The sequence below is a fragment of the Paroedura picta genome, chromosome 4 (genome assembly GCF_049243985.1).
Source record: "Paroedura picta isolate Pp20150507F chromosome 4, Ppicta_v3.0, whole genome shotgun sequence".
NCBI lineage: Eukaryota > Metazoa > Chordata > Lepidosauria > Squamata > Gekkonidae > Paroedura > Paroedura picta.
Genome location: NC_135372.1, coordinates 112724296 through 112743942, shown reverse-complemented (window position 1 = coordinate 112743942; position 19647 = coordinate 112724296). Strand labels below are relative to the sequence as shown.

At 40.8% G+C, this 19647-nt stretch overlaps 1 protein-coding gene across 1 annotated transcript in view; it reads right to left on the bottom strand.

Moving 5' to 3' along the window:
* KDM5B (lysine demethylase 5B) overlaps positions 1-19647 on the bottom strand; it is a 64365-nt gene that overhangs the window by 25390 nt on the left and 19328 nt on the right. The window contains exons 5-11 of the mRNA XM_077335155.1: positions 16054-16110; positions 9389-9523; positions 8078-8174; positions 7389-7498; positions 6616-6774; positions 3548-3667; positions 1868-2026 (exon numbers count right to left, since the gene is read on the bottom strand). Coding sequence (XP_077191270.1) covers positions 1868-2026; positions 3548-3667; positions 6616-6774; positions 7389-7498; positions 8078-8174; positions 9389-9523; positions 16054-16110 — 837 coding nt within the window. The remainder of the gene's footprint in view (positions 1-1867; positions 2027-3547; positions 3668-6615; positions 6775-7388; positions 7499-8077; positions 8175-9388; positions 9524-16053; positions 16111-19647) is intronic.

Here is a 19647-nt window from a genome sequence, read left to right as displayed (position 1 = left end):
AACCAAGAAAAAAGAGCAAAGAGGGTTTTCTAAAGAGTACTTATTTCTAGTATAAACTATATGAAAAACCATAAACCCATAAATCTGAATATCTGGTATGCACTTCTCTAATTCCAAGTACTACCTTATTACAAGTATGTAATTCTTTAGGCAACCACCAGCTCTATCGGCCAGGAAGTGCATGGATGGGGAATAAATTTGTTACTACTGCATAGCATCTTGTTCCCATATACTTATGGTTCATCTGAGGTCCAAAATGCCATAGCAAAACAGAGTTGCACTTAACTGTAACTGCTGTTCATTGACATCTTCAGTGCAGACACACACTGGGACTGCAGGCCTTCCATGGACATATTTTTTCTTAGCTTACTGAAAGTTCCATTATGGGGGTATGCTGCACTCTTGGGTCCTGGAACATGCACCTATCTCTTTCTGCTCTGGGCATCACGTGAACTTCTCCCTTCTCCCTCAGTTTCCCTATACCACTGTGAACTCTAGCAAAGTGAGAGTCCACAGTGAGGCAGTAGGGAGGAAATGTGTCTGCACTGGCAATGGTTAGTTAATTACAACTCTTTTCATCTTCCGTCTTCATGTGCAGCCCCACATTGGGACATTACCTAGCTACCTGCTAAGGAGGTAGGTAGGAGCTCCCATAGGAACAAAGCATTCAAAACTGCTTTTCCCATGTCTGCATCTCTTCTAGATAAATTATCAACAGCATAATATTGGACAAAGGTATCTTCCAATCTCCATGTCACAACTTTGCAGATGTCCAATGGCAATACACATTGCTGGAAGGCAGCAGAGGAACTCAAGGATCTTATAGAGTGTGCCTTCAGTTTCAGCGGACACTCCATGCTAGCATAACTATAACAAGATTATAGTGCCATTTATTTCTAAGTCCACAATTATGAGTACTACTAGAATCGATGTGACAACTCCTCCTATGCCATCACTTAGATAGCTTCCATAGGTTCCTTTATGGATTCTGAAGAGGTGGTGGGCCGCCAGTTATATGGCAACCTGCAGGGCAATCAGAGTACTACTTCTTACTGGAAAGGTGCCAGCTTGCAGTTTCTGTCAAGCCTGCCCTAATCTAGGCTTCAAGGATGCACATCAGTTCCATCCTGACTTCCAGTACCGACAGATGCGATGTTGGTGATTCCCTGTTACAGTTCTGAAGGGGCCATACAAGCCATTCAGTACAATACCCTGCTCAATGCAGGATCAGTCTAAAGTATCCAGGATAAGTATCTATCCACCCACTGCTTGAAAACTGCCATGAAAGAGGTTGATCTCTTCTCCCCTTTCTTGGGCTCTTTCTTCCTTGTTGAGAAAGACTGAGGATAGAATACATGCTGGATAAAGAGCTCTACTAGCTTTTGATCTATGGGCACCAAGACACACAGTAAGAAATGTGTCTGTTGGAAAAACAGGTCCACCATGAACCAGATCACAGTCTTTCCCCAGCTGGGCGTTAGGTCAGCGATGAAATCCATTGAAATCACCAACCAGGTCCAGCTATGCATTTCAAGTGGCTGCCAAATCCCCTGTGGTTCCCCCAATTTTTTTATATGATGCAGGTAAGATACCCCTGTAAGTATTTTCCCGGGGATAGAACCTGAGTCCTTCTATAAGGAAAGCACAGATACAAGCCTATCCCCATGCAGTCTTCTACATAGATATGCCACATGTATAGATCTACAGGCATCACTGAAGGGATAAAAATGCAAATACAAACTCAAAGCATGCAGAGGTATGTAAGGTGATGTCAGTCTTCTTGTTCCATTACTTATTTTAACTCCATAAATTTCATGCATGTCTAACAACCTACATTCAGATCAGTCTAGAACTAGTTCAATCTTACCTCTTCTTCTGGTCTCAATTTTACTTTCCCCCCTCTCACAGGAAACCCACTGCCAAACTCCTTTGAAGCAATATCAGCACCATATTCCACTGTGACATCTTCTTCAATTGTGCTAACAAGGCGCCAAAACTCTTTCTCAACCAGTTCTGTAGGCACCATCTGGCCACAAGACAGACAAAATATTACTTACAAGCAAAGATATGTATCAAAACAAAAATACCATGTCAAAACATTTGTGAACATAAAAGAAACAAATGGAATGGTAATGGGGAGAAAGAATTCAAATATTTCTATTAGTGCAGAATACAATTAACAGGACACTAGAAAGGAGCTGTACAAGAATATAGAGATTGCAGTAAAAACCAGAAAAAGCACCACTTTTCAATTTCCCTTTGAATCACCTGTACTTATAGACAGACACCCAGAGGTTCCTCTGTGAACAAACACATTAGGACCAAATGGTTACAGAGTACAGGGAGTCAGCAAATGCTCCAGGAATTCGAAGTTGAACGCTAGTGATGATACCAACATCCAGGTTTATCTGGTCCTGCTACTAATGCTCACTGTATTACTAATACATAATTATTTCCCCAAAAGGTTAATCATCTCAAATTATACAAGATTCTGAGCAGAAAGTCAGTATTCAGCAGACCAGCCTACAAACCCAGTTGCTTTGTAGGTGCATGCAGTTTTTACAATGTTCATTACTTAGTGATTGCTGTGATTTGTGAGAATGTTGAACCAAACATCCTTCTGTTCTATATTTTCGTAACTATTTATGAAAACAGATGATCTTTAATTAACTGTCCAGAAATTTCACAAATATGAAGCTGATTATGAATCAAACCAAGGGAAACTTGCTTATTTGTAGCATAGAAAAGGAAGGTCCCATTTCTTTTTACTCATCTCCCCCACCATCTCATGATATTATAGACTCTAAGGGGCATTAAGCAATGGACATATACATGATAATCATTATTTCAAACATTCTTTGCGACAAGTAGTTTCGCATTCCTCAAGTACATGCTACTTTACGAATTGCTTAAGTATTTAAAATATTTATATTGGTAATGGTAGACGACATTTTATCACATTTTGTTAAAGCTTTTCAACTGTGTTCTTAAATAAATCTAACAAACATCCAAGACACTAACATGATAGGAAAGTATGCAAAAGGAGAAATAAAAGTTTCTTCAATGAGGCAAATTAAATGTTATGAAGCAGGGATCATTTGTCAAAATGTAGGTCATATTGCATTCATATAAAGCAGAGACGTGGGGATTTAAAATTTAAAATGTAGCACGGCAAGCCTATTGTATTCCACTTCCCGTAGTGTTCCCCAGTCGGTTTTATTTAGCAGAAGTTGGCATCAGTCTTAGAGCCCTACCAGAAAAAAACAGATTGTAGAAATTGGCTCAGGGTGTGAGGAGGAGAAATTATTCAACACCTCCTTTCCCACCAATCTATTCTGCTCTGTAGAACATCCACTCACACACATACATACTCACTTGCTTTACAGGAATTCAGTGTCAATTCCATCCCAACACACAGGACCGTCACCATGACAGACCACCTAAAACTCACAGCTAAGAATTACCTTTACTGTTCTTTCCTCAAATGTATGCTTTAATAATCCTTGTACTGAAGTTTGCGACAGACTTAATGAAAATATTAACGTACGTGCACTGGCATGTTAAAATAATCTGACTTGAATGCATCTGCCATTTCTCCAAATGTGCGGAGTGTGTAGTCTCGCGCTGCTTGTTCAAAACCAAATGCTTCTTGTGGTTTACTACATTCCTGTGCAATTAAAATATACCAATTATTAACAGACAACAAATGCTCCATGCATAATTAGTAATTTAAATGAGTTTTATAAAGATGGGCCAGCCGATTTTACAGCATTTATTTATTTATTTCATTAGATTTATTGGCCACTGTTTCTGGCCAGCCGGCCAGCTAGCAACAGCTAACATCACACTTCCAGATACATAATATAAAAACAACAAGATGTTACAAACAATAAAAACCCTCCCACCCAACTGGCAAATTATTCTGGGGGGAGATCAGGGCAGCCGTTTATCGGGAGATAGAGCTGGGTGTCATGACAACTCAATACATAACTCTGGACCAGTGGGTGCATGAAGATGTTAAATAGTGTGGGAGAGAGTATTGCTCTTTATGGAATGTCACAAGGCAGTTTGCAAGGTCACGATTGGTTCTCTCCAATTGCTACTCTCTGTATCTGGCACTAGAGAAAGGAGACCAGCTATTGATGAGCTGTCCTTCTAATTCCAGCTCGTGAGATGGTGGACTAATAACTTATGATTGACCATGTCAAATGTGATAGACAGATCAAGCAACTTGAGAAGTGCCGAAGTGGCCCTATCCAGCTGGAGCCAGAATTCATCAGTTAGAGTGATGAGCACTATCTCCACCCTAGGGTCAGGATGGAAAACAGACTGGAACAGATCAAGCACTGAAGTATCTTCCCAGTATGCTAGAAGCTGATCCACCACGGCCTTTTCAGTAATCTTACCCAAAAATGCTAAATGCAAAACTGGGTGGTAATTTGCCAGGTCACGGGGATCTAGCAATGGTTTCTTCAGCAAGAGGTAAACCACTGTCTCCTTAAGACTCTCCAGGAACTCTTCAAATGTAAAGGAGAGGTTGATAATCTCCCAGAGGGGAGCACTTATTCTCCTTCACCCAACTTGAATAGCCAGGAAAGACAATGATTTAGGGGACAGCTGGTTGCCCTTACTGAACTCAACATCTTGTCCACTTCAGTTAATGAGAGCTGGCTGAACCCATCAAACAAGTCCTCCCAAGGTGGCCAAGGGGTCTTCAGTTCCCTTTCTGTATCTAAGGTAGGAGGAAGGTTGTGGTGGAGTACCGAGATTTTATCCACAAACTAGCTTGCCAAAGCCTTGCAACGAAATAGCTTGCCAAAGCCTTGACAAACAATTTTGCACCCCCCATCGAGGATGATAAGAAACCAAACTACCTTAAACAATTGTGGAGGGCAAGAACTCGCACGTGCAATGGAGGCAACATAAAACTCTCATTTAGCCATCTTCACTGACATCTCATAGGCCCTCATAAGCATGCAATAAGATGGTCTTATAACCTTGTCACGAGTCTTCCTCCATACTCACTCAAGCTATCTCACTTCCCTCTTCCTCTCTTGTAGCTCCAGTGAATACTAGGGAGTTAGTTTGAGGTAAGGGTGGAGAGGGCATTGGGGAGCAATTTTGTTGATGGCAGCAGCTATGCAGACCTACCAGTCTTCCGTTCCTGCAGAGCAGTGGTCCGCAACCTTTTTAAGACTGCGGACCGGTGGGGGGAGGATGATCCGACGTCCATGCACGGCAGTTTCCCGCTTGTGCGGCACTCCCACGCATGCTCTGGCAGCCACTGTCCCCCCCCCAAAAAAGAAGCTTGCCGGGACGCAATCTAATCGGCCGGTTTGGCGGCCGATTTGCTTGCAGCCTGGGAAGTTTCTGACTGCGGGGGGAGGGGGGGCGGGGAGAGGGAGAGGGAGCCACGGCCCAGTGGTTGGGGACCACTGCTGCAGAGCATTCAGGAATTCATCCGGATCCATGAGTCTCTACGGGCAGGCAAAAATATGCCCGCTAACCAAACAGGGAGGGGGTGGCACTCAGAGGGGGATAAAGAGGGCATGGTTGGTATGATTGTAGAAACTGCACATTATAATACACTGGTGTAAAAGAAAGACTAAAACTGTAGATAAAAGTAGCAGAGGGACCTGCATTTATCTTTGGTTAGATTTTATGGGTGCACCAAAAAAAGCTAGCAGTGGTAGTGATCTTCCTCAGCTTGCTCCACTGCACTTCTTCCATAAAGGAACAGAAATGTGAAGGTAATACAACCAATCTTCACTGCCCCACCCTGGCAAGGGGTCCCACAGCTCCTTGCAATGTCTGTTCAGGCTTCACAGAGGTTTGTTGTAGGATGAAGAAGGCAATGTACAATCTGCTCCTGAGTGCCTTCCAGTTGGACAACCAATGGATCCAACCCATTCTCGTCAAACTCCCCAAATCAGTAAAATCTACCAGCAGAATGCTTGCTGGCAGCTCAAGAGATGGAGCTACCAGTGCCAATATTATTATCTAATTTTAACCATGGGGCTCAGCCCCTCAGGGGTGATGTCCCATGCTGAAGATAACATCATGTGTGTGTTGGGAAGGTTAACTGCTAAGATAGTGAGGCAGATCATCTATAACAGTGGTCCCGAACCCCCGGGCTGCGGCCCGGCGCCAGGCTGCGAAGGCCTCGGCACCGGGCCACGGCTCCCTCTTCCCACCACCCCCACAGCGAGAAGCTCGCCAGGCCGCGAGCAAATCGGCCGACGAAGTGGCCGATTAGCTTGCGGCCCGGCAAGCTTCTTGCTTTGGGAGGGGGCGGGAAGCTAATCGGCTGCTTTGGCGGCCGATTTCCTTGCGGCCTGGAGGGTCGGGGAGAGGGAGCCGCGGCCTCTGGCAGCGCAAATGCGCATTTGCGCCGGGGCTGCCGCACGTGCGCGGGGCCCCGGGTCGCCCTCTCCCCACAGCCCGGCGCAGCGGTCCGCAGCCTGACAAAGGTTGCGGACCACTAATCTATAAAACTGGGACAGGAGCCGGGAATGCCTCCAAAATGCAAACACATACACATACAAACTTTTGCTTAAAATATTAATAGCCTACCAATGACCTAAAAATAGAAACTTTTCATTCACTTCCTGTTACCTGAGCGAGGCACTGGGGACATCTCCAGTCCCCTTTGGGAACATCATGAAGAGGTGGAATTAAGCAAAAGGTATGGTAACTGTCATCACAGCCATCACACAGGAGTAGACGGTCTTCATCATTACCACTACCACATAAGAGGCACACATACAAATCCACCTGTAAAAAGAAGGTACCCAAGCAGAAAAAATGGATGTCGTATTACTTCTTTGTGTTGGATCATTCTTAATGAATATATAACCAAGCAACGTCTGAATTAAGGCTGCTTTTGATTAAATATATTCTAGTCCTTTGTTTTTAGGTATAAGCACATATAATCGCAAGATTCTTAATGGTCCAGTTGTTTGGATAATAAACCCTTAAGAATATATGGATGAAAAAATAAAAGTAAAGTCCAACGGACTGGATAAAAGGGTTCCACTTACCAAAAATTGTAAAAGGCTCTTACATCTCACCTTTTCAGGTAAAGAAACCGCCACACTATATAGAAAGAAGGAGCCTCCAACATAGACTCCAAATGGAACAACTAAGAGCCAAAATTAAAATCTCATTCTAAATGAAGGATCATTGGTTAAGTTACTTGCCAAAAAGATAATCTCTGAGCCTAGTTTCAAATTATTCCACTTTAGCACTTTTCTATTTTAGTCAAAAAGAAAGGTGACTATAATTTTATATTCCACAATATGAAATCCAAGAATTTATTTTCCATTACGTTTATAAAAGATCAGTATTTTCTGTAGTCAGCATTAAGCTCTATAAATAAAAGTACTCACTGCATTAAAGCTCTTCTTAGAACGTCCCTTTGGTTTTTCTTTGTCAGTTTCCCAAATTGTCTGTTTTTTCTCAACAGTTTCCCGCTTCACTATGCCATGAGATTCTTTATCTGATACAGGAAAAAGCAATTTGGCTATTACTATTAAAAAGATTTGTCAAAGCAAGTATGTTGCAAATATGGTTCCTCCCCAATCAAAGAATTTTAGCCAACTGTACAAGCTGTAATTGATACACACATGCAATTACACAAACAGGAAAAAAGGCTTTTCTGTTTCTTATGACACATTTTAAAATTATTATTTTATTTCTCATATACATCTTTAAAAGGCATTCCTGCAATACAACAAGAAATGTATACTTTAAAACAATACCTGCCACCTATTTATGAGGAGTTTTTCTAATCATTTGAATTAACAACTGTTAAAATAACTCTTTTAAAAATACCTAGGAGTCTGCAAATGTAATATTTATTCTTATAGTAAGGTTAGCAACATTTAAAAAAATAAAAACTTAATAGCATTCAATGTACTATTTTAAAAGTTTTGGGGATTTTCAGACCTTCACAACTTTAACAAATACTATATCCAAATAAATTTATTTATACTGCTACACTAAGCTGCAATTTGGTGTTTAAAGTAGAGCTCTATAAACAAACAGTAATTTTATTATTTCCCATGGATACATTTACCACTGTCAGGCTTTGCTGGGGTGCTTCCCATTCTGCGTCTCAAGTTGTGAGTCTTGGTTTCTGCAGTTTCCTCTAAATCAGTCTTAATGCTAGTAGTCTAAGAGAAAGAAATAAAACATAGCAATTATTTATTTTAATGTTTAGATCAGTACTAAACACGTTAGCATAGTGATTGATACAGTACAAGGGGCAGTAGCTGGAGAGAGCCCCTTCCACTTATATTCTGCTCCCTTTGGATACAACTCAAGCTGGGGCATATTTGAATGGTTCTCATTTTGTATGTTAATGACAAATTAGAAAGGCATGTGCTATTTAACCTATCAGCAGAGATGCTGGGGTCCTTGTGCATACCACAGCCAAGAAGATAGCAATTCACATGAATTTTGATAGTACTTCCTAGAATTACTGGAAATTTTATTTTTACATACTCTGACAGATCTGTGTTGATGTGTCACATCAAAATCATAAGAAATTAAAAAGAGAGCTAGTAAAGTAGTTTTGGTAGGCTTGCATCAGAAATCTAGCAGGATTCAAGGATTGTGTATATAGTAAGAACAGTAAGCTTCTGAATAACGTCTATACTGAGATCACAGTCCAGTGAAAATAATGCTTCTTAATGCCTCCTAACTTTAAGAGGTATTATGCACATCTAACTTTATAGGAATTGTACATGGAGAAAACACTGGTACATTGCAATCTTTCAGCCCACATTTATTGCTAGTGCATTGGAAATTATAGAGCCAGGACTTGTGATTCCCTTCTCCTAAGTGAGGAACTTTCTTCCAATGGAGCAAGCCTCTTCACTTAAGCATAGAGAGTCATGGTATCCAACCAACTGGGCCTGGCAACAACTGTGGTAAGTTTTTAAAGCATTAAACATACATACATTATTAATATTATTAGTAGTATTAAAATGAGATCATCTTCACACATTATGAGGACGTACATGAAAGCAGAACCTGGTTTCAAATCTTGGTTAGATGAAAACATTTGTTAGTCTTAACCATAATTAATCCTGATGCCAACACACCACTGAATTTTGATTAAGGCAGAAGGAGTTAAACTGCTCACATGAGGATAAGACCTGAAGGGAGGGAGCATGTAGTACAACAGTCTGCACATCATCTCTACATTCCAATTAACATAATGTCTACTAGCCCAAAGGGAAATTGTATACAAGTAATTCTTAGTACTGCAGACAGACTTTCAGCTCAAGATCCCCTGAAACACTGTGGTTACTTCACTTTTCAGAAAAGGAATGTATTTTTTAAAATTTTTGTTTGGACCACTGTAATTCCATAAACAACACACCTCTGTTTTCATCCGTTTTGCTCGACGTGCAGGTGGACAACTTTCAGATGGCTGAACAGATTGTCTTTGAGGAATATCATGAGGTTTGTATTCCTTGTCCTTGGTATCACTGGCAAGATCTGGCTTCTGAAGACACTAAACATGCAAGCAAAAGGGGATTTTTTCTCTATATATCTTAACAAAAAATCATTACAAGTCTACTAGATGGATCTAATTAAGCTCTCTTCCGCTAAAGGTACAGGCTTGCTCATTGCAGGAAGATAGCTACTAGATCCAAACTTATATAAAGTATTTTTTAACTTCTTAAAGAAAATAAAAACATATTCACTAATGATGACCTGGGATAGTCAGTGGTATTTTCTATAATTAATGAAATTCTCCATTTTATCTGTAAATAAAATTATCTGTTTTTACATATGCACTTCATACAGAATTAAATCAGGATTTAGAATGGTATTCTGGACTATTCTGAAAGTTCAAACAACCTGCCAGTTTTATAAAATTTCAAAGAAAAATAATTTTATTTTTTTAACTCCATGTACATTCCATCTTTCTCCCCAATGAGGACCCCATTTGGATTACATCACTCTCCTATCTCCCATTTTATACTAATTATAAACTTATGCCATAAATTAGGCTGAGGGTGTGTGACTGGCCCAAGGTCACCAAGAAGTTTCCATAGCAGAGTAGGGATTCAAGAATGGGTTTCCTTGATCATAGTTTGACACTTTAACCACTACACCATTACTGAGTAATTTAAATTCCTAAAATACATTTTATTATTATGTAATTTATATTGTTGTTAGTCACCCAGAATCTCTGGAGAGGGCTGCAAATAAATATAACAATAAGTAAAATAAACTGATTATTAGGGGGGGGAAATATGTTCTCTGACCCCTGCTGGCTTAGATCCTACAGGGATGGTATAGTGAATAGCCTTTTTGTGTAAATCACACAGAAATACTCATATCAATACTCATATCGTATCACCCACTATGATAGTTTGTTTTTTTCAAAAACACAAATTATATTGTTTTCTCCATGAAGAATATTCCAAAATGTTAACTGAGAAACTTATTTTATTTAAAAAATCATTTTATTCAACTGAAACATTCGATGTGCTTTTAATTCAACATTTATGTAAACAAAGCACTGGGAAGTTGTCTTCTTACTGGTGGAATGGTTAGCATCTTTGGAAGGGTTAACTGCTCCTATTCACTCTGTCGTTAAAGCTTTCTGAACTAAGCAGTATTTCCATTCTACACAGTGCAGGCTCATAGAAATGACCCTGAACTTTGCTAACAATGTCTAAACCAAACTAAAAACAATGAATGTGATGAAGGGATGGAAATATGGACTACTGCAGGAAAAATTATGGCTTGTCAAAAATATGAGATGTAAAACTATTAACAGGAGTAAACACACCTGATTATACTCCAATCTACCAAAGGGAAGAGTTACAAAGTCATTAGGATGAAATAATAATTAAAATAATGGCTCATTCCTAGAGCACTCCTTTCTTCTTTTTGTGTCATGGGAATGGCTGGATGCTCTGTCTTAGAGTCAGATAATTCACCTATATCATCTTCTGTCTGTTTAGCCTGCAGAGAAGACAACTAAGAGGTGATATGACAACCATCTTCAAATACTTGAAGGGCTGTCATATAAAGCAGTGGTCCCCAACCTTTTTATGACCGGGGACCACTCAACGCTTGACAATTTTACTGAGGTGGGGGGGGGATAGTTTACTCCTCTACTCTCAACCACTGCCCTAACGCTCTCTGATCACTATGGTAATGTTTATACATCCCTTCAAAATAAGATACAGACACGCCACAACAATGAACATAAGGAACATTTTGTTTTCATGGAAATTTTAACTCATGACAATGACAAATCAATGGGAACCCTGAGCTTGTTTCTCTGCAACGAGATAGTCCCATATGGGAGTGATGGGAGACAATGACACCCGGTGTGTTGTAAAGGGCCGGGGGGGATGAAGTAAAGGGCTGGGGGGGGGGAGAGAAGGCGTCCTTCGCGGCCCACCTCCAATTAGTCCAAGGACCACATGTGGTCTGCAGCCTACAGGTTGGGGATCGCTAATATAGAGGATGGCGCAGAGTTGTTTTCTGTTGCCCCAGAGGAGCGGACTGGAACCAGTGGGTTGAAATTAATTTAAAAGAATTTTTGGCCAAGCATCTGGAAGAAGTTCCTGACAGTTAGAGTGGTTCCTCAGTGAAACAGGCTTCCTCAGGGGTGGTGGGTTCTCTTCTTGGGAAGTTTTTAAGCAGAGGCCAGATAGTCATCTGACAGAAATGCTAATTTTATGAACTTAGGCAGATTGTGAAAGGGTGGGCAGGAAGGGTGTGCCAGTATTTGTCTCTTGTGGCCCTTCCTTGCATACCCAGGGAACTCTTAATAGCCACTGAGGGATAGTAGGAGAATTTCCTCCAGGCAAGGTTGAATTCTGGAGATTTTTTTTGGGGGGTCATTTCGGCATCAAACTGGGGTCATTATGGGTAGGCAAGTAGTTGTGAGTTCCTGAATTGTGCAGGAGGTTGCATTAGATGACCCTGGAGGTCCCTTCCAACTCTATGATTCTATGATTCTTTCATCAGTTCAGATAAGAAAGCTCAGAACCCTAATTTTTTGTCCCTCAACAGAAATTTGTTTTCAAACAAACAATTTCATATTTCTGAATCTTCCATATGTTCCAGTATCTGCAATTAAATCTATCTTATCATAAACCACTTTGAAAGAGTAGACAGAAATACTGAAGGAAAATTGGCAATGGGCTGTGTCTGAAGAGTGTACAAACTTTCATTTGGGAGAATCTCCCAAACACAGGAACTACATAAGGAGGAATCACTTTAAAGCAAATTGAGAAAAGAGCTTTCAGTGTTCTGGTACTATCACAAGTCGATTGCCTCTTCTCACAGCTATATGCCCAGCACTTAGAAAGAATTCAGGAAGAATGAAATTGGGGGGGGGGGGGGGTTGGCTACTCTTGAAAATGGTCTAAGTCAAGAGTAATGGCCTGACATAACTCAGGGGAACAAGACCATGAATTATTGTGGACACAAGAGAACAAATACTAGCTTAGCTACTGCCTGGATGCAGAAGTGAACAACACTATAGGACTTGATAGATGAAATAAATTCCCCAAGTGTTTCACATCACAAGGGAGGGAAATCTCATTGTTCAAAGACCTGGTTCTCCTTGCATTGAATTTCACTCATATTCTAAAAGAAGTGTATATGCAAACACAGTCTAATGACAAACTACAGTAAAGTAGTTCCAAAGGGAAGGGTTTTATATAAAGCAGTAGAAGACAGAATCAAGAGGATTAGGGAATAAATAAAAACACCAATTGTAGAAAGCAGAGTCCAATGAAAAAAGTGAGGCAGAATTTACTGTATTAGGGGGAAAGAACACAAAGGCTGTGTCTGGCATTTGTGCAATTATTCAACTATCACCATTTTAATCTGTGTATTCTAGAACACAATTGCATCATTTGTTGGGTTCAAATGAAACCGATAATATTAGCAATTCAGTATAGCAAAAGTTTAGGATGATACTGAGATCACAGTACATGAAGGCAAAACAATTATGTCAGGAGCATATACTGACATAGGCAGAAAATATTAATCACTCATACATAGTAGGTCTTGCTACAACTACCAAGTATGCAACAACTCTTTGTAGCAACAAGATTTTCCTCTGTGTTCATGTAGTTAAGTAGGTCTGTTTCATGAGATCAAAGAAGATGATAGGCAGGAACCTAATGTGCATCTGATAAATCTTCTGCCCAGATTTTACATATTAGTAGGCACTTAGTATATTAGTGTGACAGCAAGGTGATTTTCTATAAAAGGTTTTTTCAACCTGAAGTTGTCAGTGACCTTATGAAAAAAAAAATTCTCTCTTCCTTCACACCTCATATAGTTGCAGCCACATAGTTAGGTAGCTAATTGACTTCAAGGACATTTCACCAGCAGATAGAATTTAAATACTTTTTTTACAGTGAATTATTTCACTACATTATATGAGACACATGAGAATGCACTCATGATAAGAGAGGACAATAATTGGGGGGGGGCACAAACACAATTGTTATTAATAGGAGCATTCCATGGATTTTTATAACTAAATTACAGTATATAGAAATTTATATTCATGCTATAGGGTGGAACTTTGGAAAATATAGAGCCTCTTCTTTGCATGAGTAATCATGACCCTATGTGTATATACACAGTCTATATATTAAAAACAACAATAATTTTTATTATATAACAATGCTCTTCATTATATATTTTATCTATTTCAGAATCCTTTTACCACCTTATTGTCCCTATTGTGACACTGTATCAGTACGTTTTCATATCAGACCACTGAGGAAGACCCCAAGAGTGGTTGAAATATATTTGGTCCTTTGTATTAGGTCACTTTATCCATGTGTCAATATGTATTGGCTCTGTGTAATACTGATGCTTTTAAAATATTAAATGTGTGCATAAATAGTAATAAATATTTGCATGTATTACTAAGGTTCCTAGCACACAAGCACAAATGTCACCAAATCTTTCAAATAGAATATTGATACTTTACCAAATTAATGGAAACCACTGTGCACTGAAATCTTAACATCTTCAAGATAACAAAGCATAAGACTTTCTTTGGTTAGTTTGATTTTTATAATAGTTCTGAATACAAAATTCATCCCAGCATACCAGAGTTTTCAACTACACGCACACCAGTGCCAATTATTCTTCTGTTTAGCAGAAAAACCCATTGTATAAAAATTACAACAGGCTCTTGCCTCCCCTCCTAAGCAGGCAGCTCTGCTGAGGCCTGGTGAGGCCACAGCAGGGTTGCTCAGGGCAGTTGTGAGCTCTGGCAGAGACTCCCTGCCTCCCTCCCCACCACCCAGGCAGTTCTGCCAAGGCCTGGTGAGGCTGCAGCAGGGCAGCAGGGACACCTTACCTGACTGCTGCCTTCTCAGGCAGCTGGAAGGCAGAGGGGGAGGCAGTCGGGATCTGAGTGTCCTGTACCTCAGTGGTCCCCAACCTGCGGGCTGCGGCCCGGCGCCGGGCCGCAGCTCCCTCTCCCCGCCCCCCCCCCCGCAGAAAAACTTCCCAGGCCGCAAGCTTGCGGCCCGGGAAGCTACTTACTGCGGGAGGGCGGGAAGAGGGAATCAGGGCCGGGCTGCGCCCATGCAGGCTGTGCCTGCGCGGCCCGATCCGCGGGTGCGGCCCGATCCGGGGGCGTGGCTTCCGGGCGCGGCCGGGCGCGGCTCGATGCGCAGGCGTGGCCCGCGGGCGTGGCCAGAAGCGTGGGCGCAGTCCCCGCGGGTGCGGCCCGATGCCCTGCCGGTCCCCAGCCTAATAAAGGTTGGGGACCACTGCTGTACCTGATGGGTCCTCTGCGGGTTGAGTACCCTCCCTGAGGGTCAGTCAGGGAGGTAGAGTCACACACACACACACAGATTTAAACTCCCACCCTTTCAAGAAACCCTCTATCTCCTTTTTTGGTGGCGTTCAGGCTGTGAATAGCATTGAGTATGCCAGAGTGCAACTCACCCGGTTTGTTGGGGGCAGGGGTGTGTGGGGCCAGACCAATCAGGACTGATTGGCCTGTAACGTTCCAGGGACTAGAAGCAGAAGCCAGACCAGCTCAGGAAAGCTCTGCGCAAATATGTATACTGCTAAGTATTAAATATAAGTGTTGAAGATGATAATGTAAAATATTTGGTTATACCTCTCCCACCAGCATGGAGAGTTGCAAACTCCACAATATCATCCTTCTTCTCACCTTGCTTATAGCATTTCCCTCAATTCTCCTAATATACTCCCTTTATCTCCAAGCAATTATATTCCTATTAATCTATAGTCACTGGGCTTCCTACCTACCTTTCTGTGTTCACTCTCCCTTAGTATTAGGAAATTGACAGGAGAGACATGAAGTTCCTTTTCATCAAAAGCCATATGATGTTCAGGAGTCATTGTCTAGCTACCTCTATATGTTGTCTTGGACAGAAACATGTTATTTTCATGATCTAAAGGCATTTAGACTGGAAGAAAGGTATGCACATAATTTTTACCAATCCCCCCCAACTGCAGACTCCTATATCATGTTCAGTGCCATTTGTACGGGTTCTTTCTTCTGAAGGATTCTGAGGGACTGCAGTAAGAAAAATGATTACATTCCATGACATGACTTATGCTTTGGATCAAACCCTATATGTTTAAACATAGTTCCTAAATGTAACAAATTCTTCAAGCTTGCAGAATGTAACACAAGGATGCGTTTACAAAAGACAGAATGATCAGCCAAAAACCCTGAGACTGATTTAGGTAACAAACATTGTATTTCTCCAGATTACACAAGGAACCCTTGGGAATACATAGATAATTAAAATCATACAATACAAGCCTGAAGTTTTGGATAAAAGAAAAACATATATAAGCTTGCACAGATTTATTAGACATTAACAAGACAGCAAAGCCAAAATCCTGCATAGGCAGCAAAGAAGACCAAAACCTACATTCATTATTATCTCACTTCACAAAATATGGGGTTCAAATATTTTGCATTGGGGGATGAACAGGCAACACTTCTGAACAAAGACAAGGAAACTGTCATTCAAAAAATTATATTGAACATACCTTTTCCAGAACTGCATCATCCACTAAACACATCAGTTTGGAACAAATGTCAGGTGCCTATTTCAAGAGAGAGCTTGGAGAGTTACACTTTTAAAAAACTGTGGTCTTGTGAAGTGAGGTCTGAAAAATGATTTCCTGCTATAGTGGTCTATTTCTAATTCTAAATTTTCAGTTGAGAAATATCAGGATTATAGGGATTCCTAAATCTGGACTAAGGTTTAAGCATGTAGATATTCAGGGAGTTGTTTTAAGATACTAGAAGATCTTTCCTCTTTTTTATGTTCCTAGTACAAATAAATTTGAGAACTTTTATGAGCAAGGTCAAGTAAAATATCACAGAAAGAATACACAATATTTAGTCTTCAAAGCAAACACAACCTGACAGTTAATGAAAATTAACTGTGGTATTTCATCACTAAGAGCCTCTTGTGGCGCAGAGTGGTAAGGCAGCCGTCTGAAAGCTTTGCCCATGAGGCTGGGAGTTCAATCCCAGCAGCCGGCTCGAGGTTGACTCAGCCTTCCATCCTTCCGAGGTCAGTAAAATGAGGACCCAGCTTGCTGGGGGGTAACCGGTAATGACTGGGGAAGGCGCTGGCAAACCACCCTGTATTGAGTCTGCCATGAAAACGCTAGAGGGCGTCACCCCAAGGGTCAGACATGACCCGGTGCTTGCACAGGGGATACCTCTACCTCCTCTATTTCATCACTAGTTTGTTATAGGCCACAGAGTCCCAACATGATGCCGCTGATACCTTTCCTGGTGCCCATCAAATGTTTTAAAAAGTAGGTAGCGTTTCTGATAAATTGTGCGTAAGCCAGAAAATAATTTAAAATAATATGTTCATTTTAAGCAGACCATCTACCTAAAATGTTGAAGTGTTACTATTTGAGTAATGTTTAACTTCACTCCCTGACATGCTGTGGTTGGCAGTAGTCATTTTGTGGTTACATCCATCACTCTTTGTTAGAATTTGAAAGGTGCCTACAGTTTAGAAAAGGCTGAGATCTCATCTAGTAGGCAATATGACTGTCTAACTAGGGATGGGCACAAACTGGCACATTAACTGTTTATGAATAACTTGGCTGGTTTGTGGTTTGCAAAGTAAAGTTTGTGGCAGATCAACTGGCATGAACATTCCAGCTGTTCATGGTAGTTTGTGAATGGAGATACTTCCAGGCAGACTGTATCTGTTCAATCTAAATATTTACCCAGTTTCAAAGCAACAAGGGAGCATAACTTGGAGGGCACATAGAGCAGAATCCAGGGAAGTTCCCCTGTGTCTTTGAACTTCCAGAACCTTTGCCTGTCAAAATGACCACCAGGTCATTTCCCCAGAAAGCACGTGCCTCAGGGCACCTTCTTTGGGAGACTATAAGTTGGACCCCATAAATCTAATCCTCATCGAACATGGAAGCCAGATAAAGGAGAGTAAGTTGGTTATCCCTTGGAAATCTGGTGTCTTTGGCATGTCAATGGATGTGTCCTAGCCCCTAAATGTTTTTGACAGTTTGTAGTTCACGAACAGGACATGCCATAAATTGAGCCACATTTTTCCAGTTTGTGCCCATACCTATGTATGACAAAGGTAGGATACAAAATGACTTTTTTTGGAAGAAAAATCAAGTATTTTATTCAGAAACATTTTTGGAATCATTACTGGTCAGAGTTGTTAGAGCTTTGGGGAAAATGCAATTATGCTTGATGGGGATTTTTACAATATGGGTTTATTCTTTTTTAAAAGTTGTATTAGGAAGGTAAAAAAGAAAGTATTGAATGCATTTCTGCTATTATGCCAATAAACGTATTTGACTTTGACTTGACTTGACTGCAATACTTTTCATATACATGCAGGCAAGTATCTTATTACAATACAATACAAGGTACATGAAGTATACTTAATGTATTTATGATGTTCTGCGTTAAATTTACCATATCCTACTTTGCAACTTTGTCTGGGAATTTCTAGTTCCCTTGGTCAACAAAATGTTGGACAAAGAGAACCTGTAAATATTTATTATTGTTTTTGTTCTTGTCCATTGTCATGACATATCATGTCTTTTCAGCTAAATTTCTCTCCTTCGCAAGAATTACTGTTTCTAATATTGAGCTAAAAGCTGCAACTGGTTATCTAAAAAATACTGTTTGCACATTAAACATCATTCTTGTACTATAACCTAGCAAATATAATAACAGTGCAATTATATTTATCTCAAAGCATAATATTTCACATATTCTTTTATGGATGTGACTCCAAAATATAGGTTTTATTCTTACAACAGAAGGCTGGCTATTCAATTAAGACCGAAGTATTTACTGACTCATTCACACATCCTTTTCAGCTCATTGGCAGCCATGGTTTTTGCTTGATACACACTGACTTTCAGTTGAGTTATCTTCTAGCTGGTAGTTCTGTGCACACCCCCATCACTGTCTTATACGTATCACATCATACTTCTAAATTAAACTGAGCTGAGCAGTTGAGAAAATTTATTTTTTATGGACTTTGCTTACTTATGACAGTGTTAGGAAGCAACAAGTATACCTGTGTTACAGAAACAACCAGGGTTCTACTTTGAATCTGTTGTGCTGATTATTGCCATGAAACTGTATATCTGACTGCAGGCTAATCTGGTAAATAAATTAAACAGTGCTGTATAGTCCCAAAGAGCAGCAATTTATTTAGGTTTCTGTTTCTGAATAAAGTTGACAGAACATTTAGATTTACCTCCAGAATGCTAGCATCTTGCAAACTGTAAATAATGAATGCAGACTATTTTAATTTCACTACACTCGCGGTACAGAGAACCTTAATATAACAACTTCACTGCTTGCAATACAAAAAGTTAGATCCTACAGATGTGCCTCTAGTAAGACCAGATCTTTCTCCATGTTCCCCTGGCAGACTTTTGTGATTCATAAAAAGGCATTGGAAGTAGTTGAGGGACTCACAGAAAATAGCTTCAAAGAGGACATTGGACATCCATAAGCAGAAGATCCCCATGCGCTATACCAAAGCAATGAGTTATCGTTGTACTTGCAGACTTTGGACTCTCTGACCGATTCCGTATGGAGGCACAAAACTCATGCTGCCTCCTGCTTGCAAACACGTGTTTGCAAGCCTCCTCACAGGAAATTCCTCCCATGTTTTCCCTCCACCTCATCACGACTTGTTGCCTCCCAACGAGGCAGCAAGGGAAAACAAGTTGAATTTGTCAATTACAGCAAACTTCCATCTCCCCCCGTGCTCCGAAATTAATTTTTTAAAGTGCACTTCTATGTTGCTGTGCAGTAACACCACAATGTAAATGCATTTTTAATAAAAATCAACACTTCTGTATTGTTATGGAGAAACACCACAACAATAAAGCATCCCCCCCCTTTTTTTCCTCCCCCCCAGCAAGCGAAAACGCTCCCCACGCCCCGGGGAGGGCACTGGGCGGCTCAGCGAGCCGGCCAGTGGCCTCCCCGGGGTCTGGGGAGCCGTTCTCAGTTAGACGGCGGGGGCCAGCAGGCCTACCTTTGTTCTCAACGGCCAGCAGAGTAATGGTCGCCGTGCAGCAAAGGTTAGCTCTCGTGGGGGATGGTGCGAGTTG